Source organism: Anabrus simplex, chromosome 8 (assembly GCF_040414725.1).
Source record: "Anabrus simplex isolate iqAnaSimp1 chromosome 8, ASM4041472v1, whole genome shotgun sequence".
Lineage (NCBI taxonomy): Eukaryota > Metazoa > Arthropoda > Insecta > Orthoptera > Tettigoniidae > Anabrus > Anabrus simplex.
In genome coordinates, this window is record NC_090272.1 from 210,721,549 (window position 1) to 210,748,697 (window position 27,149).

General features: G+C 37.8%; 1 protein-coding gene across 1 annotated transcript; it reads right to left on the bottom strand.

Moving 5' to 3' along the window:
• Nucleotides 1–566: 566 nt before the first annotated feature.
• Nucleotides 567–24,319, bottom strand: eca (eclair). The gene is made up of 5 exons (XM_067152648.2): nucleotides 24,117–24,319; nucleotides 18,376–18,491; nucleotides 15,615–15,719; nucleotides 8,093–8,239; nucleotides 567–1,034 (listed from the first exon to the last, which is right to left on the bottom strand). Exons 1-5 carry the CDS (start codon nucleotides 24,250–24,252, stop codon nucleotides 885–887), a joined length of 654 nt encoding a protein of 217 aa, XP_067008749.1. The 5' UTR covers nucleotides 24,253–24,319; the 3' UTR covers nucleotides 567–884.
• Between the last annotated feature and the right edge of the window lie 2,830 nt (nucleotides 24,320–27,149).

Genomic DNA, 27,149 nt, shown 5'->3' on the forward strand with positions numbered 1-27,149 from the left:
ATGGTTATGAGAGGTTGGAGAATTTTAATGGGAAGGAAAGAGGCACAAAGCCTCAAGCAGTCACTAAGATATCGATATGAACACTACAAATTTTACTTGAAACAGACTTTCAGCTGGTTAGGTGGTGTTGAGTGCTGAATAACTGCAGAATGAACTGGTTAACCAGATACCAGTAGGAACTGAATTCACAACATTCAAATTTTGTCTGATACTCTCCCGATTTATTTACAGTGGCCTCAGTCTTGTTCTGCTGGTGGAGATCAGAGCTAAAGGTCTTGTTCTGTACATAACATCTACTCAACATGTGTCATATGTACTCAACACAAGACTATCTAAATGTCTATTTCAAGTACTATGAGATAGGAAAAGCAAAATACTCTGTACAAATGCTGATGATCACTATGAGGATGAACTGGACCAAATTTTGTAACCCAGCAAATTGTGAATTTTAGGCATACTTGTAGGCAGTTCAAGTATTACCACATGGGACCACCTTTTCATACTGACCACACAAGTTTTCTATAATAATGACCATTCTGAAAACATGTATTATTCAATAAAGATAATTTATACAAAAATGTTTTTTTTTTTTAATATTAGAAAATTTTCAAGTACTTTAACTCTTACAACCCTAATCTTACAGGACTAAAGTGCTCAATATTCAATACCTATCACACTTTGGGAATTTTGTTTCTTGATCACAAACTTTTTATATATAATTTGAACTTATTTCTCTAGGTTTATCAGAAATTTGTGGTCTGGATTAGAAAATTTTTCAAGTCTAAACATTTATATATCAATAACCATCACTCTGAGAAATTTCACACTAAGCTTTCACTCCAAACAGAACATATTTACAAAGTTTTTCTAATTAGGAGTCTTATTCACACAAGCTTCTTGGCTTCAAAGAAACTCTTCAAATGTCTCATTTGCCAGGCTCCCATAACTAGCAGGATACAGGTCTGTGCAACAGACCACCACAGAACACGCTGGTTTGTACTCTCACTCGTCTGGCGGAAACGTTCCTCACGGTACTGAAACAGGCAGATAGGACACACTGTAAAAGATAGCCATCAACTAAAGTATTCTTACAGAGATAATCTATTTATATCTACATACATACAAAACCTATACAATACATCTGACACCACGGGAACTAAATCAAGATTGCTTAGATATTCTAAACCCTGCTCAGAAGCATTCACAAAGTCTTCCACAGATCTAGAGAAGGCCCTGGATGCACATTCAGTGATATGTCTTATGTTTCACTTTGAACCCGTGACAAATCAAAACCAGCTCAAGGGAAGGTGTTAAATAACTCCCGTCACTCATTGGTCTATTCCAATCACCTTTCAGTTGCTGTCTTATACTGTACTTTCTGCTGATGATTCCTTGTGCAGTTTTAACTGGCAGGAATCTTGATCTGAGGTGTCAAAACGCTACAGCTCTCTCTTCACCTCAAACGAGTTTCCTGTATTTTTTGGGTATTGGTAAGACACTGAGAATCTTTCTTACTTTGACAACATGGTCAAGCCTTGTTAAGACAATGGACCAATGCACCATTTACTCGCTGGCCAATATCCAGCTCCACATTAGGGGCAGCCTCACAAGAAATAAATTGCCACAATATTTTCCTTTAATACAATCTCCTCCTTCTACCTAGCATTGTCACGCAACTGAAAATGCCATTTTGCACAACTATGCGCATCATTTGGCCTCAAGCCTCATACCCTCTTTATAGCATCTAGCCAGCGCTTTTTTGGTCGTCCAGGTGGGCAGTCACCATTGACATCAAAATGGAAGGCAAGATCAGCAACTGTGCCAAGTGCTACACATAGATCATCGGAGGCGCCTTTCCTGCATTTTCTCCATAAAAGGTGTGATGCCTATTTTCTGATGAATTGTATAATTCCTGATATGGTGCATTAAGGAGATGCCCATCGACAAGTGGAGCATTCGCGTCTCCATGGCGTGAATTTGGTCTCCAGTGCTTTTGTTGGACGGTTGGCATTTAGCAACAGGACGTACAATGGTTCGGTATATCTTCGACTTTAGACGAAGAGGCATTCTTTTGTCACAAAGTACGCCAGTGACATCCCTCCACCTCAACCAAGTCACATTTCATAGTCAATTCCAGTCACTTGGCAGGCAAGATGCAAGGTATTTGAAGCTATCTATTTTAGCTAACCTCTCCCCACTGACTTGGATGGTAAAATCACTTTGATTAGTTTCCAGGTATATCTTTCTGATGTTGAGACAGAGACTGAGGTGCTTGTTCCATTCTTCAACTTGGGATTGTGTGCTTCATACACTTTTTTTACGATGGTTAGTTCATTAATAAACCTACTCAATGGTTCACTTATGGTCTTTACACTCTTCTTATGCTTACTACTAAGCTGAACACATCTTAACTCCTCTGTCTCTACTTTTTGACCATTTCGTTTTCTTATCATTCTCCAGTTCTCAGAGATCCTTTCCACATCACTTTTGTTGGTAACAGGAATCACTGTTTTCTTCTTTTGATCATTTTAGGCCTCCCACTGACCGTTGTAAACAGTTGTTCAATATTACTATTTGACAGCTGAAGAAAATCTAAAATCTTAAGAGATAGTTTCCTCCATGATGTCACTTTTAGAATGTTGCATGTACATCATATTTTCTGCAAATATGCCATTTGAATAAGTGGGTTCTGAGCAGAGAAAACAGATACAAGTTTAGTAAATACCTACATATTAATGGCTGCCACTTTGAAAGTGTTAATTCTTGAAACATCACGCCAATCTTTAAACTGAATATTTAAGATATACTCAAACTAAAGTTCAGCTCAGTTGGTCCAGTAGCCTTGAAGTGACAGTGAGGAAAAAGCCCATCACCTCATTCTAAGCAATTACTGTATGTGATATTTTAGAAATAATTTATTTCCAGGTCAATATTTACTTTTGTATTAGATCTCCAGGCCTTTTTGGGACAAAGAAAATGAAAAAATAAATCACGCCTACAAGACCCCCCAACGTAATTCATCAGAGAAGAACAACGATTCCGCTTCGAAGTGGATAGAAGCCTTACTGCAGCTCCGATGACATCACACAAATTTGTGAATAGTTTCGCCTGTACAATCCACGCACTAAAAACATGCGTCAAAGTCATGCGGTACATCTGTGTTTCGTAGTTAAGAAATGTCGCCTCTGTAGCGAAAGCCTACTGCAGCTCTGCTGGCGTCATACAAATAGGTGAATAGGGTAGTGTCCGACCTGTGCAATTACAGCACGCATCAGTCATGCTACGTGTTTGTTTTATGTAGTTATGAATATCCATCAGCGTAATGGTTAGCACAATTTGCTGCCGTTCTCAGGGGCCTGAATTTGATTTCCGATACCGTACTGCCAGAGATTTAAGAATGACAGGAAAGTTCATATGCAGTAAAAATGGTACATGCAGCTCCCATCCATTGGGGGCTGCACCACCTCTGGATGAGGAACTAGTTTACTTTAGTTAAGAAATATTCACGGTTATTGTGCTATTAATATAGCAGGCGAGATCATTAACAAAGTGATCATTTAATATCTTTTAACTTGGGCCAATATAGCCTACATAATCTTTGGAGAGAAGTAGGTTTAAAATGCGATAAAAACAATCCAAACGATTGTTTTACTAACCAACATACCTAAATAATAATAATAATAATAATAGTAATGATTTTATGTCCCCACTAACTACTTTTACGATTTTCGGAGACACCAAACAAAAAATACAAAATATGGAGACAACGAACGTGCAAAATTAAACATTATGATAATAAAACTTATTACTGCCACACCTGCTAGATATCCATAAATACGACAAGCTTTCCTGTTATTTATTTTTATTCTTTCCGTCGTGGAACTTCGACACTATCCAAACAGTTAAAATTGAAATAATTGAAAAAATAGATTCAACCTATTCAATACAAAAGAATAAGAAATGTAGTAAATTACATTCTCATTTAATAATAAGTAGAAATGGCACCGGTTTTGACCCTAGTCCAGGTCATCGTCAGCCGATTAAAACATGAAAAACAATGCATAGGAAAAGGAAAAGATTAAGTACACTCCGGATCAGTAGAAGAGGCGATATAAATGAACAGGGGTAGACAATGTAAAACTCAGAAGAAGTAAAATGAAAGTCAGTCAAAAGAAAACAGTGCACAATTCTCTGAGCGGCAGCGTGGCACACGCAGCGCTAGGCAAAGTCCCACAATGTTTACGAACAGCAATGAGCAAGTTTTTAAACACTGTCAGGCACAAAGTCACATCACAATCGAACACATACGAAGATCCATGATCGTGCAGGAGTTGAAGACGAGTAGGTCCATTGAAGCAACTTGCCAGCTCCCGGTGATCAGCACGACACATTCAATATCAGGCACTGTGGTTTCAAACGCCAAAGTAAAATGGAGAATAGCTTGAAGATCCAGTACTTTACTTCGGTCGCAGGAAAGTAAGTATATAGATAAATATAATACAATTCAATATAATTGGATAAGTAATTGTGCTCCTATAGAATACTTAGAACAGTTGACGTGAAAAAACAATTGTGAAGAGAAAAAAATATAGTAAAAAGAGCAATACCGGAAACAAATGAAAACGTATATGCACAGTGCGCAGGAGCAGTCTGACACAAGAGTAATCTTCACCACAAACAGTACGAAGTTGTAACTACAGAAGTGTGCAGGGTACAGATCTTGTTTTATTGTAAATAAAATGAGATGGTGCAATTTATGTTAATACAGGCAATGCTTTCTGGAAAAGGTGTGCTTTCTACTGAAACCGCAATTTATGGTAAACCCCCATTTAGGATTTTAAAAAATGAGATACCTGTAAAAAACGCTAAATAGGTGTTCTACTACAATTTGAAATATCGTGAATCTGCTGCCTAATAAATAACAAGAATTGGAGTCTTCTTAAGGCGAGTTTAAACTTTTTGATACTAGTGTAAGTAACCCTTTATGAAATCTAACTTTAACAATGTAGAACTTCACAGATGACTATGACTATCAGAAACAATTAAGTCGACTTTATAAATAAATACTGTAAAAGCTTATTAATTTGAAGTCGTTGGGATACTAAAATCGGACTTCGAATTCCATGATTTCGAATTAACCACCACCAACTCGAAATTCAGAAATGCCAACCCTTGCTGCAGCACAAAATATTCTAAGATCCTTTAATGCATGCAATCACCTTTCAAATGCTGCAGAAAAAATTATATTTCCGAAATGTATCCAAGAAGGTGCATTTATTCAAATAATGCTCTTGGATAACACCATACACTGTCAAATGTAACCTCACATCTGGGAAAAACAAAATATGGCTCAAAGACAGAGTAATCTGCTATATATGCATGACGCAATACAATCATAACGCATCAGTCGCTTTCTGTAGGCACGTTTCAGAGATGAAATTATATCTTGATCTAGGGGCTGCAAGTAGGTCGTAGTGTTGGCTGGCAGAAAAAGACGCACGTTTTAAAATTAAATTATGTTTGTGCACTTGCACAGGGGATCCAACAAAACTATCCAACTGGAAACACGCGACATCAACAAAACAAATTTCAAAACCCAGACATATATTTAACACAAACATCAAGAATAATAAATAACTTTGTACAGTACGTGAAAATTTTGCGAATGTTTAATGGTCCAGTAGGTTTTTTTGTCACACATTAGGCTTAATGCTGCTAAAGAAAATGAGAGGATGCTTCATTTATTTTTATTTTTATAAACACTAGCTACTAACTGCACCACATGGGCCATAGCCTTAACTGTAACGTCGTCAGCATCACTTGCACTTATCACAGAATCCAACACGGCTAGAGCGGCAGGTACATAATTTTTCGACGGAATAGTTGCCACCTGTGCCGTATCTTCGTCGTGTTCAACATCAGCTGTAGCTGCAGCTACCTCTGGCGTCACGTGATCACAGCTGATCAACATGGCAGGATCCTCTCTTCTGAACTAGTCTCTGCATGGTCTATGGTGATGTATTCGGCGAAAGTTATACTGACATCAGACTTTTGCCGTAACTCTTCCCATTCATCTTCATTGTATTGTTCTCCTTCTTCTACTTCATTTAACAAACCAAAACTACACTCGACAGAGCAGTTCTTGATTGTCGATGAAGGAATAGCGTCCCAGGCAACTGTCACACCCCACATTGCATCCATCGCATTCCACTTGTGTATTTCTCCTGCCGGAATATTTCTAGCGGCCTCATGGAGAAAGTAATGCACCAGCCGCTTTCTGTAGGCACGTTTCAGAGATGAAATTATACCTTGATCTAGGGGCTGCAAGTAGCTCGTAGTGTTGGCCAGTAGAAAGAGAAGATGCACGTTTTAAAATTAAATTATGTTTGTGCGCAGCGCACTGATCTAATAACAGAAGTATTTTTCTGTCCTGGCATGCCATTTTGCACTCAAGGCATAACAGCCACTCCTCAAAAATTTTGCCAGCCATCCAGGAATTTTTAGATGCCTCATATTTGCACAGAAAGTGCCTGACGTCCTTAAACAACGTGGGTTCTCGAACTTGCCTATGACGAGGGGAGGAAGTCTTTCGCTTCCATCCACATTGCAACACAGAAGGACTGTAACCCTATCCTTGTGAGATTTCTCACCATGGCACTTCTCCCCTTTAAAACCATAAGTCCGTTTGGGCTCGGCATTAAAAAACGATGCAGTCTCATCGGCACTGAAGATATTGTTCAGTGCATATGAATTGATTACGTGAGCCATGCTTTCTCGCCAACTGTCTGCATCGCTAGTGTTCACTGATTCCAATCTCCGCACACCACCTGCCATGTGATATTGTGCCTTTCCTTAAAAAGCTGAAGCCACCCGTTTGAACACAAACTCCAGCCCTATCTTCAGCGCCAGTTCATTTGCCTTCCCCTTCATAATCTCACATTCAACAGGGATATTGTTCGCTCGAATATGGTGAAACCACTCCATTAATTCCACTTCCAAATCAGTGTGTTTCTCCTTGAATGCACATTCACTTTGTTGTATTTACACCCCGCATTTCTTGAGCTTCTATGCTCTCACGATTTTTTTAAAATGTTGAAAGCGTGGACACAGGAATTCCGAAGTCTTTAGCTATTTCCAATTTTATTTTTGGCCTTTGTCGACCTCCCTTATAATTTTTGTCTTCTCGCTCAGTGTCTTGGAAGAATACTGCCGCTTAGCTATCTCGCAACACAAAAACGAACATACGTGCCCTGAACTAGAATACTGTAACAATAAACTAAAACACAGTATAAACAAAATATAATAATTTCGAAGTTTATAACTGCACACTAAAACAAAGTAAAATGAGTAACTACAAGAATACAAAAGAACTATGATTTCACTACAACTAGGCAACTCTGAAGCACACTGTAGACTCACCAAAGTCAAAGTTTGGAAAAATACTCCTGCACGTTCTGAAAGACTCGTTCTGTCATGACTCGGAGGCTTTTAAAATTTAAATTACGCCGTAAAATATTATTTTCACAAAATGAAAGACAATTTCGAATTAGACTTTTAATTCAGAATTTTATTTTATTTCGATAATGGGACCAACATTGTTCTTCGAATTATGGAATTATCTGTACTTCGAATTAAACCATTTAAATACCATGCAAAACCATACTTCGTCTTTCGGGGAACGAGAAATTCTTCGAATTAAGACGGCATTTTAAATTAACCGATTTCAAATTGTCGAGGTTCTACTGTATTGCTGTATTAATATCTAATACTATGAATACTGGCCCAAGTTTGGGAGGATTATATGAACTTGACGGGAAACTTCAGATAGTTAACCACATATAAGATCGAAACGCCCAGTATTTTGATTGTCAGAGAAAACTAATACAATGGAACTCTACAGATGAATGACAACAGTAATTATGAGAGGCAGTGGCAGTAGAACTGACAGGGTATGAGAGGCAGTGGCAGTAGAACTGACAGATACAAGATATAACAACAGCAGTAGAAAGGAAATCAATGTATAACATTTTAGATCTAACATCACCTAAAAAGAAATAAACTATTCATTACTATCAATCAGATAAATACATACTCGCTGGTAGTTCTGCTCCTTGGTGATCTGTTCCACTTGATCCAGGAGCTGGCGAACACGCAATTGGATTTCTGACAGCTTCTCTTTGTGTGCCACATTAGCATAATCTATAGCATGCTCGCCTACTTGGATATCCAAGTGGACACGCTGCAAGGAGAATTTACATTTGTTAAAAAATATTGAGCAATACTAAATCATAAGAGTAGTCACAAAAAAAATTTCAAAGAATTCTTTACCACAATGTACAAAATGAGGTATAATTTCTATTACTGAACAAACAACACCAAGATACTCTATATTAAAAGAGTATCTATGGACGGGAATATTAACATGAAATTAAAAAGGACGAGGACAATTTCCACATACAATGCAATCTTCAAATAGATGAGCTCTCGCCCAATCAATCCCAGTATAAAGTGGCGTAGCAAGTAGTCCAGGAGCATAATGCACATTTACCTACTCCGTGGTATTTTTTTGTGAAGGGAAGGTGCGACTATGTGCAATCTCTTTACTGTATGCTACATAATGCTGTAGTACTGGGTGTTTACCTTTAAATTCCGCCGTTTGGTTTTTATGATGTCGTAAATACAAGATGGCCACCATTTGCGACATTTATTCTTTAATAACTCCCTCCAGTGTTTATAAGCAAAATGTGCATAGAACGATTTCTGATGTCCACGATTTGACAAACAAACTTATTAGTTCTTATCAACTTTTTCGTATATCTTATTTGTGAGTTATGGTCCATTACATATGCCATCATTGGTTTTGAACATGCTACCATCAGTTATTTATTAAGGGAAATAATGATAGTGCTGTTATTTTTATTCACAATACATGGAAATGGGTGGGACTATGTTGAGTTACATACAATCTGCAAGAACTGGTAATTGGGCGCTACACCTAGCTTCATTGGAAGATTTTGTAAGATATTTCTTTGTTCTTGATTTAACAAACTATGCAAGTATGATCGCTTGATATTTAGCTAATATAAGGCAGATAGAAAACACAAACCCAAATCTTTGGGAAGAGTTTATGAAAGGGAACTGGGTAGTAACCAAGAGTAAGATACCATTTTGTGGTTTGGGTGCAGACAGGGCTTTAGTACACCAAAATAGAGTAATGAAGGTAGCAGGAGGTCTTATAAATATTACCAAAAGAGAAGTGTACTGGCAAGGTTTTTATTGATCGCTCTTGAACTGTCAAGGCTAGCCACAGAAGCAAAAGGACTTGACGGGAATTGCAGAATGTGGTCACGTACATCATCACTATCTTACAACATCAAAGTCAAAACGCCAAATTTCTGACGCGACTACAGTCTTCAATGCACTGAATAATTGAATGGACCCGATGTCATAAGATGGTAATGACCTTATCAATATCAGCACAAAGGCTGTTTTCAGCGAAGAAATTTAGACTGATACAACGAGAATGTCAGCAATTGGCAAAGAGTTATACGCCAGCTTCAAAACTGAGCGAATTGAGTCTGATTTAACGTATTTATGGACGAAAATAAAGCAAGTTATATTAAAATTGTGTAACTCTGCTTTCAAGAAAAGTATCAACAAAAGTGGGAGAAACAATTGTTCGACTAAAGGCAGATCGATCACTGTTTACAAGTTTGCTGGTTATGTCAAGAAGTCTACCTTATATCAATTTGAAGGAGTCACTGGGTACTTATAAATTTTCTGCTGTTCCTCGATCAATGTTCGCCTTAGATGTAAACTGATGAAACCACTGGAAGATCAATTCACTGCCACTTGTGACATGCGGGACACACAACTGATAACCTGCAGCCATTATCAAAATCATTTAAATCACTTCAAATCAATCTTCAGTAGTAGATACATCTAATAAACTCACAATAGTAGTTCTTGATGGCATGGCAGAAGTACAAGCAATGAAAAAGCAACCTACTGTTTAAAACCTGTAGTGTCTTGCAAACGAATTTAACAGGAAAATGGAAAATACATCACGTTATGATGAAACCCATTTATTCTTCGACACATACAGAGAAGATTCACTGAAATATTCTATGTGTAAGAAAACAGCTGGCAACACACAACCTGTCCAGTACAAGATAAGTGATACAATGTACACTTCTATGAAGTTATTATTAACACCGCACACCAACACTAAAGATGAATTAACAGCTTACGTATCCGAGACAGCAATAATGTATGCAGCTGAAAGAAACAAGTGTTCATTTGTATCTTGGTGGGAAACAGCAAAGTCTTCAATGGGTATTGTAACAGAGGAACTCAAAAACAATCATGAGCAAGCAGATACAAAAATCATTTTACATTCCATATTCACCTGTCTTGGTGCCACACAACTTCATATTTCATCACCTGATACAGATGTCTTCGCCCTTGCTTTGTGGTGGTCCAAGCTCTTTCTACTGGACACTATGTTTGTAACTGAAGTTGGTCAAAATCAAAGAATGATCAGTCCCAGCAAACAACCTATTCCCTGGGCCCAAGGAAAACCTCAGCACTACTAGGTACGCATGCACTGCCCAGAAGTGACATCACAGGAACATTGGCAAAGACATGCTTGAACAGGGTGTCCACCAAATCCAGATTTTAAAATTCCCTGACATTTTCCCTGTTTTCCAGACATAAAATGACAAAAAACAAAATTATAAAGGAAGTATCAGTAATATTAAAATACATTTTTAAAAAAACAATTAATGTGCATATTAAATTTCAAAACTTGGAAGTTTAATTTAGTCTAATTAAATTCACTTTAAGTTTTTTTTTTTAAATGTACTACCATTACTGCTTCAGCGAAGAAATTTCTTCATAGCCACCAATGACTGTCGAGCTTCTGCCTTCACCCTCCACTTCTTTTCTTCTAATTCTTTCAGCAACAAAGCGGCCTTTCTATTATTATTATTATTATTATTATTATTTGCAAAGAATCTTCTACTTCCAATGCTTCACATTTCTCCTTTAGATTTTGAACATACAAAGCATGAGCACTCCTTGCAGCATGGAGCATGTTCTTATTAATGGAGACCTTTTCAGTTCCACCAGGGTTTGGGATAGCATCATCTATTATTCTTTGTGCTACAAGGGATACTTGTAGCATGTTCTTGACTATAATTTCTTTATTAAAAGTAAAACCACGTTCAAGTGAAGCATTTTCATGAATCAATATTAGTATCATTTTGAGAAATGAAGCCCACTTTACTGTTTTCAAATTTACTGTTGGAAAAACAGTGAAGCCAAAAGCGGTCTAACCTCTCGTATTTAGAAGTCAAAGAATTCACTTCTTTCAAAGTATCATTCTCACAAACAGAAGTGAACCCCCTATGTACATGATCGGCTTCATTACCCGAGATCCATTTGTTTTCAACAAAGGCATTTAAAGCTATCCTTAGCAGCCTGTTGCTTACAGGCTTCTTGGCTACACTTAGATCGAAACAAGAAATTAATTTAGTCAGTTTATATGCCAGCGGTGACCTTTCCAGTAACTTCTGGCATAAAGCTACCATTCCTCTTAGACAATCTGTGCGAAACACTAACATATCTCTATCATTTAATCCAGGAGTGCCATGAAGTGCTGCTTTAGCAGCAGAACCTATGTCAATTTTAGGTGTAGGCAGATTTTCTTTACTGTCTAAATTCATTTTAGGACATTTTCTGAAGACTGCAGCAACTCAGACTTAACAAACCTTGTCATGACATTTATCATCAATAAAAGATTCATAAAGGAGTGATGCAAATGGAAGATCTGTCTGAAACTTTTAGGATTTCTTTTACTGCCATTTTATATGAATTGTGCACAGATGCAAGCCACAAGATCCAATGTTCAACAAAATAGGAGCATCTAGATCATCATTTAATAAATTACCAAAATTTTGAAGGAACTTTTTATTAACATTTGGACCATCCATTGAAATTTGTAAGTTTTTTTTAGATAGAGTCCTTGCTGTGCTTGCAAAAAAACCATTTAACAAATCTGAGGAGGTAGAGTGACCAAGAAACATGGAATCAAAATAAGAAGTGCATACTTCATTAGTATCAGGATTGAAACTATGAACTACAGGATCCATTTGATCCATCTGAGAAACTTTATTCAGTGACTCGTCAAATCCAACGGTGAAATGTGTGCACTTACTCAAGAATTGTTTATGGAAATAGCTAAATCATGAGTGATTCTATACGCAACTTTTGATCTGTGCAGTTGAACTTTCGAAGTTGTTTCAGAGTCTGGAAACATTACTGGAAACAAACGTACACTAGCTTCACTGGCACGTAAAGAATGGTGTTGCATGACAGTATGCATGCACCACATAATCTCAGCTTTGGTTACTTGCTCTCTTGAAAGATAATTCTGTAGACATCTCGTCTCTGGTTAACCTTCTTTAATGGAAGAAGAAGAAGAAGTGGAGTCATATGTGATAAAGTTTGTTGTGGTAGCTGTGGCAGGCAGAGGGCAACTTGTGCGCGGCCAGGTATTCTCTACTGAGTTTGTCTCTTGTTACTTCACTATTCGAATGTTCCTTTTTAAAATAACTTGAAAGGGATGATGAGAACTGGCTGAACTTGACACTACTGGCATGATCTTTCCTGCCATGTGACTTTTTAATGCCTGGTTCCCCATGTTGCTAACAGTAAATGATGTTTTACATATTATGCAGATTACAATATTATGCAATATGCTGAAAATTTGTCTTGATGCATGGGTTTCAACCATGTTCTGAAAGTACCATCAAGCAGCCACCTTTCATTAAACAAAGTTTTTCTTGGCTTTGATGAAGATATTGTTAGCTGAAAAAAGAAGATAAGGATATTGTAAAAATCTTTTAAATAGTCCTAAATTCCGCACAGCATTCTTCTAAATTGACAGTTCATAAAACCTGTGAGCATTGCCTTATCTATGCTGCCAGCACTCTACTGCATCAGTAACAGCTGATGCAATATAACTGCGGCACACAGCCCTCGTAAAATGTAATACCGTACTACAAAAATCACACGCAAATCACAAGTGAAAACAAATTCGCAAATCCTTCTAAGATAGTGCATGCACTTCCTAACAATATCCGACACAAACAAGAATAGGCTGATCGAGACCACGGTGCCAATTTTTGTCTAGTCACATTCTTGCCACTTGACTTTCATGAACTATACTGAGGTATGATACACAGACTAACTATATACTAACCAACACACAGGTGTAAATACAATTCCATCTACAATGAACACTATTAAACCTATACAGTACCACACACACAGAGTGAGGTAGTTAAACCCCATGGTGATGTAGACAATACAATTGTCAGCTAGGTTTCAAAATTGCACTCAACCGATATAAATCGATATGAATGGCAGCTTGGGATTCACTGGATCAAGACCAAATACATCCAAACATACTTCACAAACTCAAAATCTCTTAACCAACAAACAACCTTCATCCTTTTTTTTACGTCGCACCGACACAGATAGGTCTTATGGCGACGATGGGACAGGAAAGTCCTAGGAATGGGAAGGAAGCAGCTGTGGTCTTAATTAAGGTACAGCCCCCGCATTTGCCTAGAGTGAAAATGAGAAACCACGGAAAACCATCTTCAGGGCTGCCAACAGTGGGATTCAAACCCACTATCTCCTGAATGCGAGCTCACAGCTGCGCGCTCCTAACCGTACGGCCAACTTGCCCGGTAACCTTCATCTCACAATGTGATGTCACTATTTTAAATCTTGTTCTGTATTCACAAAATTACACATGATATTACAAGCTACTAGTCGTGCCTCAAAACTTCCGAATCCCTCACACGAAAGATAGGTTGGAAACTCAACGTGGCGCAGCCCAAATGGTGTTGCGATGCACTACACATTTACATAAGGCTTACCTACGTCAGCGCATTTAATAATAATGATCATGAGCACTCGAATGAGTATTAAGTTTAACAGAATTTCACACTTTTCTGCATTCAGTCAGTGTTTTGTGTCTGTTTTTACATTTTACGAGGTAAATAACTATCGCACAAGTCATTACATAGTAAACAAACACAGTCATCCGTTGGGTTGTGGAATTTTGTCTATATGCATATATTGTTGTGGAAGCCATGCATTTAAGAGATTAGAAAAACTGAGAACACAATATAGGCCAAATTCATCAAGCTCGCCATTCCTCAACAACACAGAATATTCAATAGTAAGCAGATCAAAACATTGAAAATTCAATCAATCTATCATACAGCTATTGATATTATTGGTTACTTCACATTCGAGATCACACTTTATTAACTTTTCATTATGATTTATTCCTGGCATAAAAGACATGCCCTAGAGTAATGTTATAAAAACTGAAAAATGTGTTTATATTATATTGATCTGGCAGAAGAATGAATTTCCAGAATTTTTCCTGAATTCCCTGACATTTCCAGGTTTTCCAGTTATTTATCAAATTCCCTGACATTTCCCTGTTTCCCAGGTTTTCCATACGGGTGGACACCCTGTTGAAGCTATTAACAAACTTGGAAGCCTGGAAAATTTTCTTGATAATGGTAGACTTTTAATAGAATAGTTTATAAGTAAATTTTATGTCCCTGGCACAAATACATTAAACATTGGAGAACTGAGGGGGTGGATGTTCACAAAGAAAGAAACTCTAGGAGAAAACTTGCCACCAACAAGAGCATCACTGATACCTTATGTTGATAGAGTACATTATCAAACCACAGCATGATGCTGTGCTGACCATCCCTACCCCTATCTGCCTTCACCATTAAACTGTGGCTGGGAATTGAAAGAGGAAAAAGACCATTATGCTCCTGTTATGTGTATGTTACCATGCGCTCTAGAGACAGTTCTTCAGCTTATTTGGTGCTCTTGCATTAAAAGAAAGTGTGCTCCACCATGTAAATGTCTTTCCCACAATCTAAACAAAATAAAAGTCATGCCAAATACAATTCTTAATCTTGTAATTTTTCTGTATGACTAATAACAGAGATTTGTGATTATTACATAATTCCAAATACTTCTGGAAATATCAGTTCAACAAAAAATATAGAAAATGCAATTTACAATCAATGGAAGTACCCAAGAATTAGCATTTTACTGCTAAATCCACTGACGACAATCATTTCTAACATGGAAATAATGTTCAGTCATCACAGTAACAAACTGACGGTGAAACTGGTTGTTGTAATCGTTTTCAAAAGCTGAAGAACAATGCTGCCATTAGCTCTTATTGATCAGGAATATCATTAAGATGACTATGAAATGGCAAGAAATGCATGATGGAATAATTACTTGGAAGAATGAGGTGGGGGTAATGAAACACAAAGGCCTTGAATGCCCTAGTATTGCCAAGACAGAAGAAAACTAAATGTGATGGCTCACAATGTCCTGAGACCCTAAAAATTAACAATAACATTACATTGACTATTGCTGTTAACCGAGGTGTGGCTCTGTCTTCTGCTTACACTCATCTCCACTAGAAGGCATCACTGCTGCTATTATAAAACCTTAGTTTGTATTATAAAAATTGCACTATTATGGTCTATACTAACCAACTGAGATCCACTGAACCAGCTCGTACTATTGGAGTATAAGCATATGACATGCTCTCCAGGTGTCTGCGAAGTAAATGATATCCTTCCCTCTGAACTGTACACCTGGAAAATAAACAAATCAAATGAATTACAAGCAAAAAGTTCAACAATCTGCAGGGAAAAAAAGCCTATAATGTACTAAACCCTTCATAGCGTATATTTTCAACCAGTGCATATCTGTTTCCAGTGTTCCATGAACACACGACAGTCTAAGCCAGAACCAAGAACTTTGTAAGTTCCAAGTATTGCTTAACATGTGTACGTTACATTTCAAGGTAATGTTTTGCAACCCACTGATGTATTTTCAGGCAATCACCGTTATGTATATAATTTTTTATCATGTTCACAAAGAAAGAAACTCTAGGAGAAAACTTGCCACCAACAAGAGCATCACTGATACCTTATGTTGATAGAGTACATTATCAAACCATAGCATGGTGCTGTGCTGACCATCCCTACCCCTATCTGCCTTCAACCAGTCGAACTGTATGTAGGCAACCTAATGATGATTGTTATCATATTCCCTTTGATTTGATATTCAACAAGAACTGATGACTCCAAGGGAGTCGAAACCAGTCTTCGCCCAATAAATTTAATATATTTTACAATGTGTTGAATGGTGGAACATCCCTCAAACTCTATCTTATTAGTTATATGCCAACACGGAAATGAAGATCATAACCTACGACAGCCCAGTTATTTCAAAACAAAACCATTTTTCTTGCTTGAGCACCCATAGAAGTGCCCAGTTCATGAAGAAAATGCAAAAATAATATCTGTAGTACTGCACTGGTTACCTGTTGACATTCTTAACACATTGACGACAGCCCTGAACGGAGGTTGCTACCCCACGTAGACTGGATAGTTCAAGCCTCCAAGAAAGAAATTACACTGCTGTACTCAAACTACTGTAACTAGAAATCTATTCAAGACATCGACCTCAAACTTGGAACATGTACTCACTAGGTTGCTTTGTAGTCTGTACGTTGTGATACTTTTCAAAGCAATACCGTTTGTAACTCCATTTAACAGTCTAAGCACAGTGTAGTATGAAGGCCTTGTTTGTGCCATTCGTGTACTCATCGTTATCAAGTATGCAAGGATTTCTCTTTACGGCAACTTCCCATTTAGTGTTAGCCGTTAATCATTAGAAATATCTAATTCACTGTTACTCATTACCTATTATAACCGGTTTGTACATAATTAATCACAATTATCGGTAGCTGTCGGCAACTGAATACGCTGTGCCATGTTGATATCTGCACTGGAGCTTCAGGGAATAGCTCTACATATCCGACATTATTTTGTTAAATACATGAAGGTTTAAAGAAAGAAAGATGCAGCAATAATTTATATTCCATGACTACACCATTTGAAATTCATAATCTCACCCACAAACTCGTCAATAATTACGGAAATACAAGGTGCATAACAGAGAGAATTCTCGTAGCTCGTCACCTACTGTCAGCTGAGAAACTACGAGATAATGAATTTGCATATAAATATTGAAATACTTTGTCATCACATAGGGTACGTTGCCATGTACAATGATTCTCGGCACGTAAGAACGCTTGTGTATATACAAAGTTTCCATGGCTAAAAAGATCCTACAATAAAAAAAATACATCAACACTAAAATCTACGATCCCTCTACTCCGTGACACGACTGAAAGTAGTTAAAATTATAGTCAGCAGATAGCACAACAAGCTACAAACAGTGCCCTTGCGTAAAAATGGAGATCTCCAGGGCCCGTCAACAACTGCTGGCCATAGTACTACGGAGATCTCCGGGGCCGGTTGTCAATATGTTAAACCATCTTAGTTTCACTGCTTTGCCTATGATGACAGGCATACACTTGTCTGACACATCAATCTTGCATCACGACAAAAGTAATGCAGTACTTTGCACTTTTTCCTCTGTACAAATAACCTATTGAAAAATAGACCACTTCATCTATGTTATAGATGTCCCTCTGTTTGTATCGTTCAACCAGATTTGAAAGAATTTCTTTCCACTCCTCCATTTACAAGCAATCAATTGCAGCAATGTAACTGTGAGGTTCCTCAGTCTGTCGAACTAATTCAAGTGTAAATAAAATAAGAAAATACCTGAAAAGGAAAACATGTAATAATAGATTATACCTGAAAAAGATATTTAATTAAATCGTTGGATCTAGTTCTAATTAAAAGGAGAAAATTTGCAGACAAGTCGGTGATAGAATGTAAAAGTAACAAAAGTGAGAACGCACCAATCTAGGCACACGTGTTGTGAAAGCAGTATACACAGAAAGAAGAGGAATAAGAAACATGAAAGACTTTCGTTCATTGAATAGGATATGTTTTGAATCAAGTTTTGTGTACAAAATGACAAGCTCATTTTCTCATTTATAACTAATCTTTTCTAGTATGGTGTAAGCCAACAAATTCCCTGTAAACATGTTTAAGCCCGAGAGTATTTTTCAGGCGTTTCTCAAAATAAATATTCAGTGAATTTACTGTAAGTACTTTTTCCACCAAGATTGCAAAGGCTCAGAAGTTTTGCAGCACATCTATTGGATTTCAGGACACAACAGTGTACCATAGCACACTCGTTGACAACTGCTGTAAATACAAAAGAACTGTGAAGATTCTGCATAAATATTATTGCTACAACCAGAATCTGATGCCTGACCATGATCTGTTCTTCGTAACAGCAAGAAATGGCTAACACTATACTTACCCTGGACAATATTGGCTTATCGTCAGGATCTCGAGCCTCCACATGCATTCCAATCCCAGGACTTGATGGCATGAAGCCTCCACTCTTTGGATCAAACAGCTCCACTTTGTAATTAACTGCAAGCAGATTCAATACCAGTCTTTAGAAAATTATTATACGAGTTTCATGATGATAGCTGCTTTTAGAGGACAAACAAAAAGATTATTAGATAATGGCAGACACATAACTTAATTAATCCCCCGAACAGCATTAACATATATAAAATGAGAATTTTGTTCTGTACATTGCTCAGAATTAAAAAGGAATGGTATTTCTGTATTGATCGTGTCCATAGTAAGAAGTAAAAACGATTTTTAATTTTCAGTCATATCCGGCTATGTATGTATGTGCATCACGAGAAAATGGCTAAACAGAATTGAATGAAAATTGGTATATAAAGTTTGGGAATAAGGCACAACAATCTAGGCTATAAATAATATTAATCATACTGAGTAAAATGGTAGTTTAGGGGAAGGCCTAAAATTTCATTCTCTATGTCATTAGTGGTCCTATCAAAAGCTACAAAACAAAACATTTCTGATCATTTATGTCATACAGTTTTGCTTACCGGCCATGATAACAGAGATACTTATGAATTTAAATTTTTGTCGGTTAGTCCATACGAACACCGAGCCATGAGAAAATGGCTGAATAAAATTTAATGAAAAGTGTTATATAATGTCAAGAAATAAGGTACTACAGTCTAATAATTTGATTCATACCAGATGAAGTGGTAGTTTAGGGGAAGGCCTAACATTTAATTCTCAAATATCAAAATTATTAGTGGTGGTATCGATAAATACAACATAACAAAAGTTATATAAGATAGGCCTACAATTTCCAATCATTTATGGCTTATGCAGTTTTACCGTACCAGCTTTGATAACAAATTTATTTACTGTATGGCATAGATGAAAATTATTTATAATTCTACATCAAGATCACAAATGTATTGAAGAGGGTTGAACATGGCTCACATCCATAAGTATAACCTTAAATTGCCCTACACGTGACCCCCGGGTGGTGCTAAACGAGCAATAGCGATCAGGCAGTCAGACTATCCTTGTGATCTCCTGGCGATCAAACATGAAAATGATAACAGGGATATTCATAATTTAGTTGTTTGTTCCTTGGTCCATGTCAACGCCGAGCATTGCTGACATGGAAATATTGTGTAAAACAAGAGCTAAAAGGTTTCAACCTATTCAATACTACTTACTGTACCGTAACCAAAAAAAGTTACATATATTTGAAACTGGTTTTGGTCTTTCATATCAACATTATTCTGTTCACACTTCTTTCAGCTGAACTGAATTTGTGTTTAACCTGGCCTTTTGTGAAGTGCATTCTTCAAACTGGAAGAAAACTTTGTGAACTTACAAAAGATGTGTGATCGTGATGAGTGTATCATCTAACTCTTTACTTGTCTTGCACCTAATATCAAAAACACACGCCTGGTTCATAAATTTTATCTATTATAATTCATGTCTTACCTTAACTTTATTGATTTTGACTGATGATGGTCTCTAGCAAGACAAACTAGTTTCAAATGAGTTATATGTAAACAAGTTACAATAAATACCTTTTAGCTCTTGCTTTACATTATACTGCTTCTTTTACGACCACATAGGATCACTTTAGTCAGTCCGTCGTTCAGGTCTCTTTGAAGGGATTATGCGGGTTTTGCGGTCCTCCCAGTACTACTTCTTCAGACGCTCTGATCTTCATGCCCTTTCCTCAGTTGAAAATATGTGTATTGTTGGTTTGTTTTGTCTAAGGGTAAAGTGGAGGTTTGTATTCTTGAGTTTTGTATTAAATTTTACCTTACTTGTGGTGTCTTCTGTTGTAAGGCCTATTTCCTTCAGATCCTCTCTTACCTCCCTGATCCATTTACATCCTGTTGTGGTATTTTTTGAGATGAGATTGTGTTGTACTAGTTGTTTCAGAAGTCTCGAATCCTGCATCCTCATGATATGTCCAAAGAATCCCAGTCTCCTCTTACGCATAATATCTGTAATGGGTTCTAGCTCTCTGTACACGACTTTGTTAGGTATTAACCGCCACTGTCCATCTTTCTGGTATTTTTTGTTGATGTAGGTTCTTCCAATCCTTCTTTCAATTTTGTGAAGTCTGTCAGTCTTTGATTGTTTATTCAGGTGAAAAATTGTTTCTGCTGCATATGTAGCTTCCGGTTTTATAACTGTTGTAGTGTTTTATTTTTGCATTTATTGATAGACATTTCTTTTTCTAGATATCCCATGTTAATTTTTGTGCTTTAGCTAATCTATTTGTTCTTGTTTGGACTGAGATTTTTTCATTTAGGTTGTGTGTTATTATTTCTCCAAGAATTATATTGCTCTACAATAGAGAATAATATAAAATTATTACCTATGATGGAAATATTGTTCGATCATGTTAACTGGCAACGGTAGTTGTTTTAGTCAGGATTGTCTCAAGGTGATAAACTGCGTGGTCATCATCCCATATCGGTAAGGAAAAAAGTAAAGTGGACTCGCAAAATGAGAAAAAATCGTGAAGAAACATCATGAAAAGAGAAAGAAAAACACCCTTTACATTGGATGCCCTGTCACATAGTCGGAAGAAAACCTACAATATTGAAAACCAATATAAATGATTAAAATTAAACATTCCACTGACTATTGCTGTTGTGATGTGCTTTGTCCCTTCTGGTGTCACTCATCTCCGATAGATGGCATTAGTCCTGTGTGCCTACTAGAACAGCTTGCCTGAATATTGGCAGGAAGTACCTGGGGAGTTAGATAACTTTCTTTGTTACCATGCCATTCCTCTGGTTCATACATGTTTCTGATAACTACTGGTACGTGACACACTGGTCCATCATAGTATTCCAGGTATTCGATCCCTGCTATGAGGCGCTGATAGGAATGGGAAGCGTGCACCACTTAATGGAAAAGAGCAGAGCAGAGCAGAGCAGTGTTCACCGATGTCTGTGGCTGGGTCATTCCAGCTCTAGGACTTGCCACTGTTTGAACGCCAATGTAATACTGTTCGTGAAAAGTAGGAAACTGCCATTTTTCATTTGATCGAGCATTTCATATGATAGCATTGATTTTTAACCGTGACATTCCAGCCATTTAATATTGTATTCTGACAAGAATAATGAAGTCATTGTAATGACCTATGTTGAGTTCCAGTTTAATTTTTGTGTGCGTCTGTTACAAGAAGATGGATGGATTTTAATGAAATTTGGTATTTCAGTTTAGAAATGATCTTAACTACAAGTAATTCAAAAACTGTCAGCAGGAAGGGCTGCTTCAGAACGTGCCCAAAGCATAAAACTCTATGGATCTCTCTTACGATTGTCTTTTACGAAAATATCCCATGGTGACATTTTGTTTTAAACCTTTTTCCGATACAGCTAAAAGGCAAGGGAAATATCAGTGGCAGTCGAGTGAAATGTGAAGTTCATGAGCCGGTAACTAACTATTGTGTGTGCTAGTGGCTTTACATCGCACCGACACAGACAGGTCTTATGGCGACGATGGGATAGGAAAGGGCTAGGAGTGGGAAGGAAGTGGCCGTGGCCTTAATTAAGGTGTGAAAATGGGAAATCACGGAAAACCATCTTCAGGGCTGTCGACAGTGGGATTGGAACCCCCTGTCTCCAGGATATAAGCTCACAGCTGTGCGCCCCTAACCGCACAACATACTCGCCCGGTAACTAACTATTAGGCTTAAAAGAGCTGCAACGAAGATTATTCCGGCAATGTTTTAAAGGCTTTTTAAATCTGTCAGTAATCTTTGGATTATAATATTTCCCGTGCCACTCAACATTAGTACCACGGGTCACCACTTGTATCGCAAACATCAACGCACGGAGTAACTGTCATTCATTTCCTTCCCACGGACGACGTGATCGGGCAGTGCACAAAGCTGTAACCTGTCTACTTACGAACTAAGATAAGCACTAAGCACTTGCCATGTGGACAGTATACACAGCGGCCATAGAAAAAATTCCTCTCGAAGGGAGTGAAGCCCCAAAGGGGGAACTGTTTTCGTGACAGAGACTGGCCTGGATGTGTAAACATAAATTACAGCTACAAAATTACCTTTCTTCTTGCTATGCAAAGAGTATGCATTGCAGCAATAAAAAAAAATTTAAAAAAATAAAAAGCGGCCCTCGAAGGAAGAGTGGCCACTGTTCTCATAACAGAGATTGGCCTGGATGTGCAAAAATAGGCAAGAGATACAAATTGGCATTTTCCTTGCGTACGGACAGTATGCTCCTTTACAGGTTCTACTTACTTGTGCTTTTATTCTATGGGGTTGGTAACTGAATGTAATTTACATCACTGATGGGAATGACGTCACAATGTATTTTACATCAGCTAATAGCAATGCCAGTAGCTACCCTTCAGCAGTGGAGAATGCCATGTGCTACTCTTCATTAGATTACAAAAGTACATGTACTTCCGGGGGGGGGGGGGGGGGTTCCTAGATATTGCAATGAACACATCTCTCCTCCGAAATTAACATAAATACATAATCATCATAGACCGTAATGCCTTTTAGCGTTCAGTCTGCAAGCCTCTGTGAAATTAATTAACTTAATATTTGCATCATTTCTACCTCCTTACAATGTTATACAGCATGCAAGGCACAGCATAAATTTTTACCATCTTTGAATATCAACCCAATTTTTGGCTTCCATTTATACGGGAAGGAAGAGATCAAATCAAAATCAGCAATAATGCAAAAAATACAAAAGTGCAAAGCATAACAGACAGCAAGGAGGTGAGTACGCCATGACAAGCTGCTGACAGGGAGAGACGTGCTCACTAATATGCCTCAAAATATGGGAGGGAATATGAAAGGTGGACAAAAATGTAATCATGCACATCTAAGTGATTGCCCCGTCAACGACGGGTACTACAGGTAGAAAGTAATAAAAACAGAGACTGGACAGGCCCAAAGCAGGCAATCACAAAGCTTGCTATATATTGTTTCCATCACAAACTCTGTGTGAAAATAAGTTACCACCAACCTACTGAACAGTGTGTCTGCAAACTGTGTAACCACGAGCTGCGAATAATACCATTTCGCCATGTGCTCAAATAGAGAAAAGGCTCTCAGTCAATACAGCAAAGAGTAATCACTGAACTTTCTGCACACTTTCTGCACGTTTGTGCGTATTTCTATTGTAATATATGCATCAAGTGGAAAAAACATCGAGCCACTCGCTCACCACACCACATGAGGAGGGGATAAACACGTCACTCGTCAAACAAATGCACATAAAAATACAACAGGAAAAACTGAAACACCGACTTATTAAATATGTAAGAAATGTTATAGGCTACCGGTATGCAGTACAAATGGTTCTATGCTCTAGGTATTAAGACTACCTAATTACAATAACCAAGAAATGAAATGGCTTATAACATACGTAAAGCTTAATGTATTCGTAAATAATAGAAAACTCCACACGGATCGTTTTAAACCTCATTTTCTATGGGTTATTCGCATCACAAACATTTCAACTGTGTTGTGATCACCGTACAATAGGAAAATATGGCATATAAAAACTACTGAACATGAGTTCTAAAATTAATTAACTCGAGATGTCATAAAAGAACTCCGGTAGAAATTCATTCTTCAACAATACGCTGGCAGGACTCAATACAAATAATAAGAGGTCATACACAAATTAGAAAACTAACCTATTACGGTAGTTTCATCTGGAATTTCTTCTATGAAACATTTCCGTTCAGTTTCACCAATATGGAAGTAGAGGGCTGATGAAAATGGAAATATGCAAAGTATAACTCCACACAAAATACAATTCAACTTAAACATGCTGGAACTCTAATACAGCTCGAACTGATCCAGTTTGTAACAAATGTTCCACACGTCATCCGCTATGTCAACCGGAAACACAAATCAAGAATTGTATCGAATAATTTACGACTCCTCAAATTCGATTAATCGATTGTCTTGCTTTGTTTTGAATATCGCCTATCGATAGCGTTGTTTATATACATCGGGTGCGAGTAAATATGAGTAATCACAGAGTGAGTCAGAGAGAATGGTGTGAGGTTGTCCTACATTTATTTCATTGATTTTATTACATCTGAACTGAATAGACACAGACACAGCTGTGTACGGGCACGTCCAAAATAAGTTCTGAATCGGCACTGTCAGTGGTTGAATCCGCTTGAATCCTTCATGACAATTCAAGGAACAGGTATGATTTCTGTACATTGTTGTATGAAGTATTAAAGTTGTGTTAGATAATGGTCGCATTTCGCAGATATATACAATCTCGGTTTTAATTCCCCTGTATAGGAAAGAATACCTCGTGGAGTGGGTCGGTGGGTTCCTGGCAAGCATAACAGAAGGATCTCTCTTCTCTGCTACTTCAGATACAGTAACGTACCGGTACCTTAACATCATTATGCTCGATTATGCTATGGTTTTTCTCTTTCCTAAACATGCGATCTGAGTAAGCGCCACCTATAATTCTGGTCGTAACTCTTACGTAGTGCGACGTTAAAGCACTAGCAGTAAGAAATTATGAATTTAACACGTGCTCCTTTTAATGAATACTGTACCGGTACGTCATATTATTTTTGACCTGTGACCTGAAGTATTATGATACGGTAGTAGGCTACTGTAGTTCCCCCTCCTTAGTGCCTTTGCTGGCATGGGCAAGACCTAGTGTTCACAGTGCACTGTCTTCTGCTGTATGGGGTAGAGCAAATTTGTTACTTTCATTGACGTTTCTCAATCTGCCCGCTTGATCGTTAAGCCGTCAAGTCTATATGGTCTGACACCGTGGTACGCCGGTTCGAGTCCCATTAGTCGAAATAATGTTGTCTGGCAGGGTTGGAGAGGTTGTAGTATACAATTTCTAATCACTAGATTGCGTGCCAAAAGCCTGGATTCAATTCCAAACCTTTCTGCAGTACTCATACGGAGTGAGGGCATATGACGCTGTTGATGGCGATGTAAAGACCCGTTGGTGTCATTCGACAGGCGTATGCTATGTGCCGGCTCCGGGTTTTACCCTCTTCCCTCCTACTTGGCAAAGTGAAAATGTAATAAAAAATTCTAGCTTGGTGAGGAAAACAACAGGAAACTACCTCACTTCTCATTTCCCTAGTGCCGGGCTGAGTGGCTCAGACGGTTAAGGCGCTGGCCTTCTAACCCCAACTTGGCAGGTTCGATCCTGGCTCAGTCCGGTGGTATTTGAAGGTGCTCAAATACGACAGCCTCGTGTCGGTAGATTTACTGGCACGTAAAAGAACTCCTGCGGGACTAAATTCCGGCACCTCGGCGTCTCCGAAGACCATAAAAATAGTTAGTGGGACGTAAAACAAATAACAAACCAGCCTTCGGGCTGAATGCTCAACTTACAGCCCACCTTAAAGAAAGAAGTTCCTTCAATGTGTTCCCATGATTTTATTACCATTTCCTTGTTGCCCTTAAATACCTCCAAGGCTGAGTGACATTGACTCTGATATCTCCCCAAAGGCAGATGTCAATCCAGTTGATGCATAAGGATTTTAAAAGAACGCAAAATCACATTCCTATGGTTCAGCTTCAAAATGTCCTGAAATTGCTGATGTTGAGATCACAGCTATATAAAAGAACAAGTTCATTTTTTAAAACTTTAGTTACTGGTAGGTATTTCTAGGCTGTAAGATTCAAAATTCTTCATAGACAGTTGTGAAGATGATTCTCTATGGTTTCCTATATTCTCTCCAGATAGTCTGTGTTTAAATGAGTCTGTGTTTAAATGACTATCTTGAGACTGTAATGACAGGACTTTTTTTTTTTAATGTATCAAATCAATCCTTCACTACTGATCTGCATTTAAGGCGGTCGCACAGGTGGCAGATTCCATATCTGCTGTTTTCCTAGACTTTTCTTGAATGATTTCAAACAAAATCAGAAATTTATTGAACATCTTCCTTGGTAAGTTAATCCAATCCCTAAGCCCCCTTCCTATAAATGAATATTTGCCCCAATTTGTCCTCTTGAATTCCAACTTTATCTTCATATTGTGATGACCAAAATATGGCTTCCGATTGAGATAGATATTTCTTCATATTGTGATCTTTCCCACTTTTAAAGACGCCACTTAAACTTATTTGTCTACTAATAGTCATTCCACGCCATCTCTCCACTGACAGCTCGGAACATAGGCCTACAACTTACTCGAGCAGCTCGTCTTCTTTCTCCCAAGTCTTCCCAGCCCAAACTTTGCAACATTTTTGTAATGCTACTCTTTTGTTGGAAATCACCCAGAACAAATCGAGCTGCTTTTCTTTGGATTTTTTCCAGTTCTTGAATCAAGTAATCCTGGAGAGGGAACCATATTCTATTTGGGGTCTTGCAGAGACTTGTATACCCTCTCCTTTACATCCTTACTACAACCCCTAAATACTCTCATAACCATCTGCAGAGATCTGTACCCTTTATTTACAATCCCATTTATGTGATTACCCCAATGAAGATCTTTCCTTATATTAACACGTGGGTACGTACAGTGATCCCCCTAAGGAACTTTCACCCTATCAACACAGTAATTAATACTGAGAGGACTTTTCCTGTTTGTGAAACTCACAACCTGACTTTTAACCCTGTTTATCATCATACTATTGCCTGCTGTCCATCTTAACACATTATCAAGATCATTTTGCAGTTGCTCACCATCTTGTAACTTATTTATTACTCTATACAGAATATAA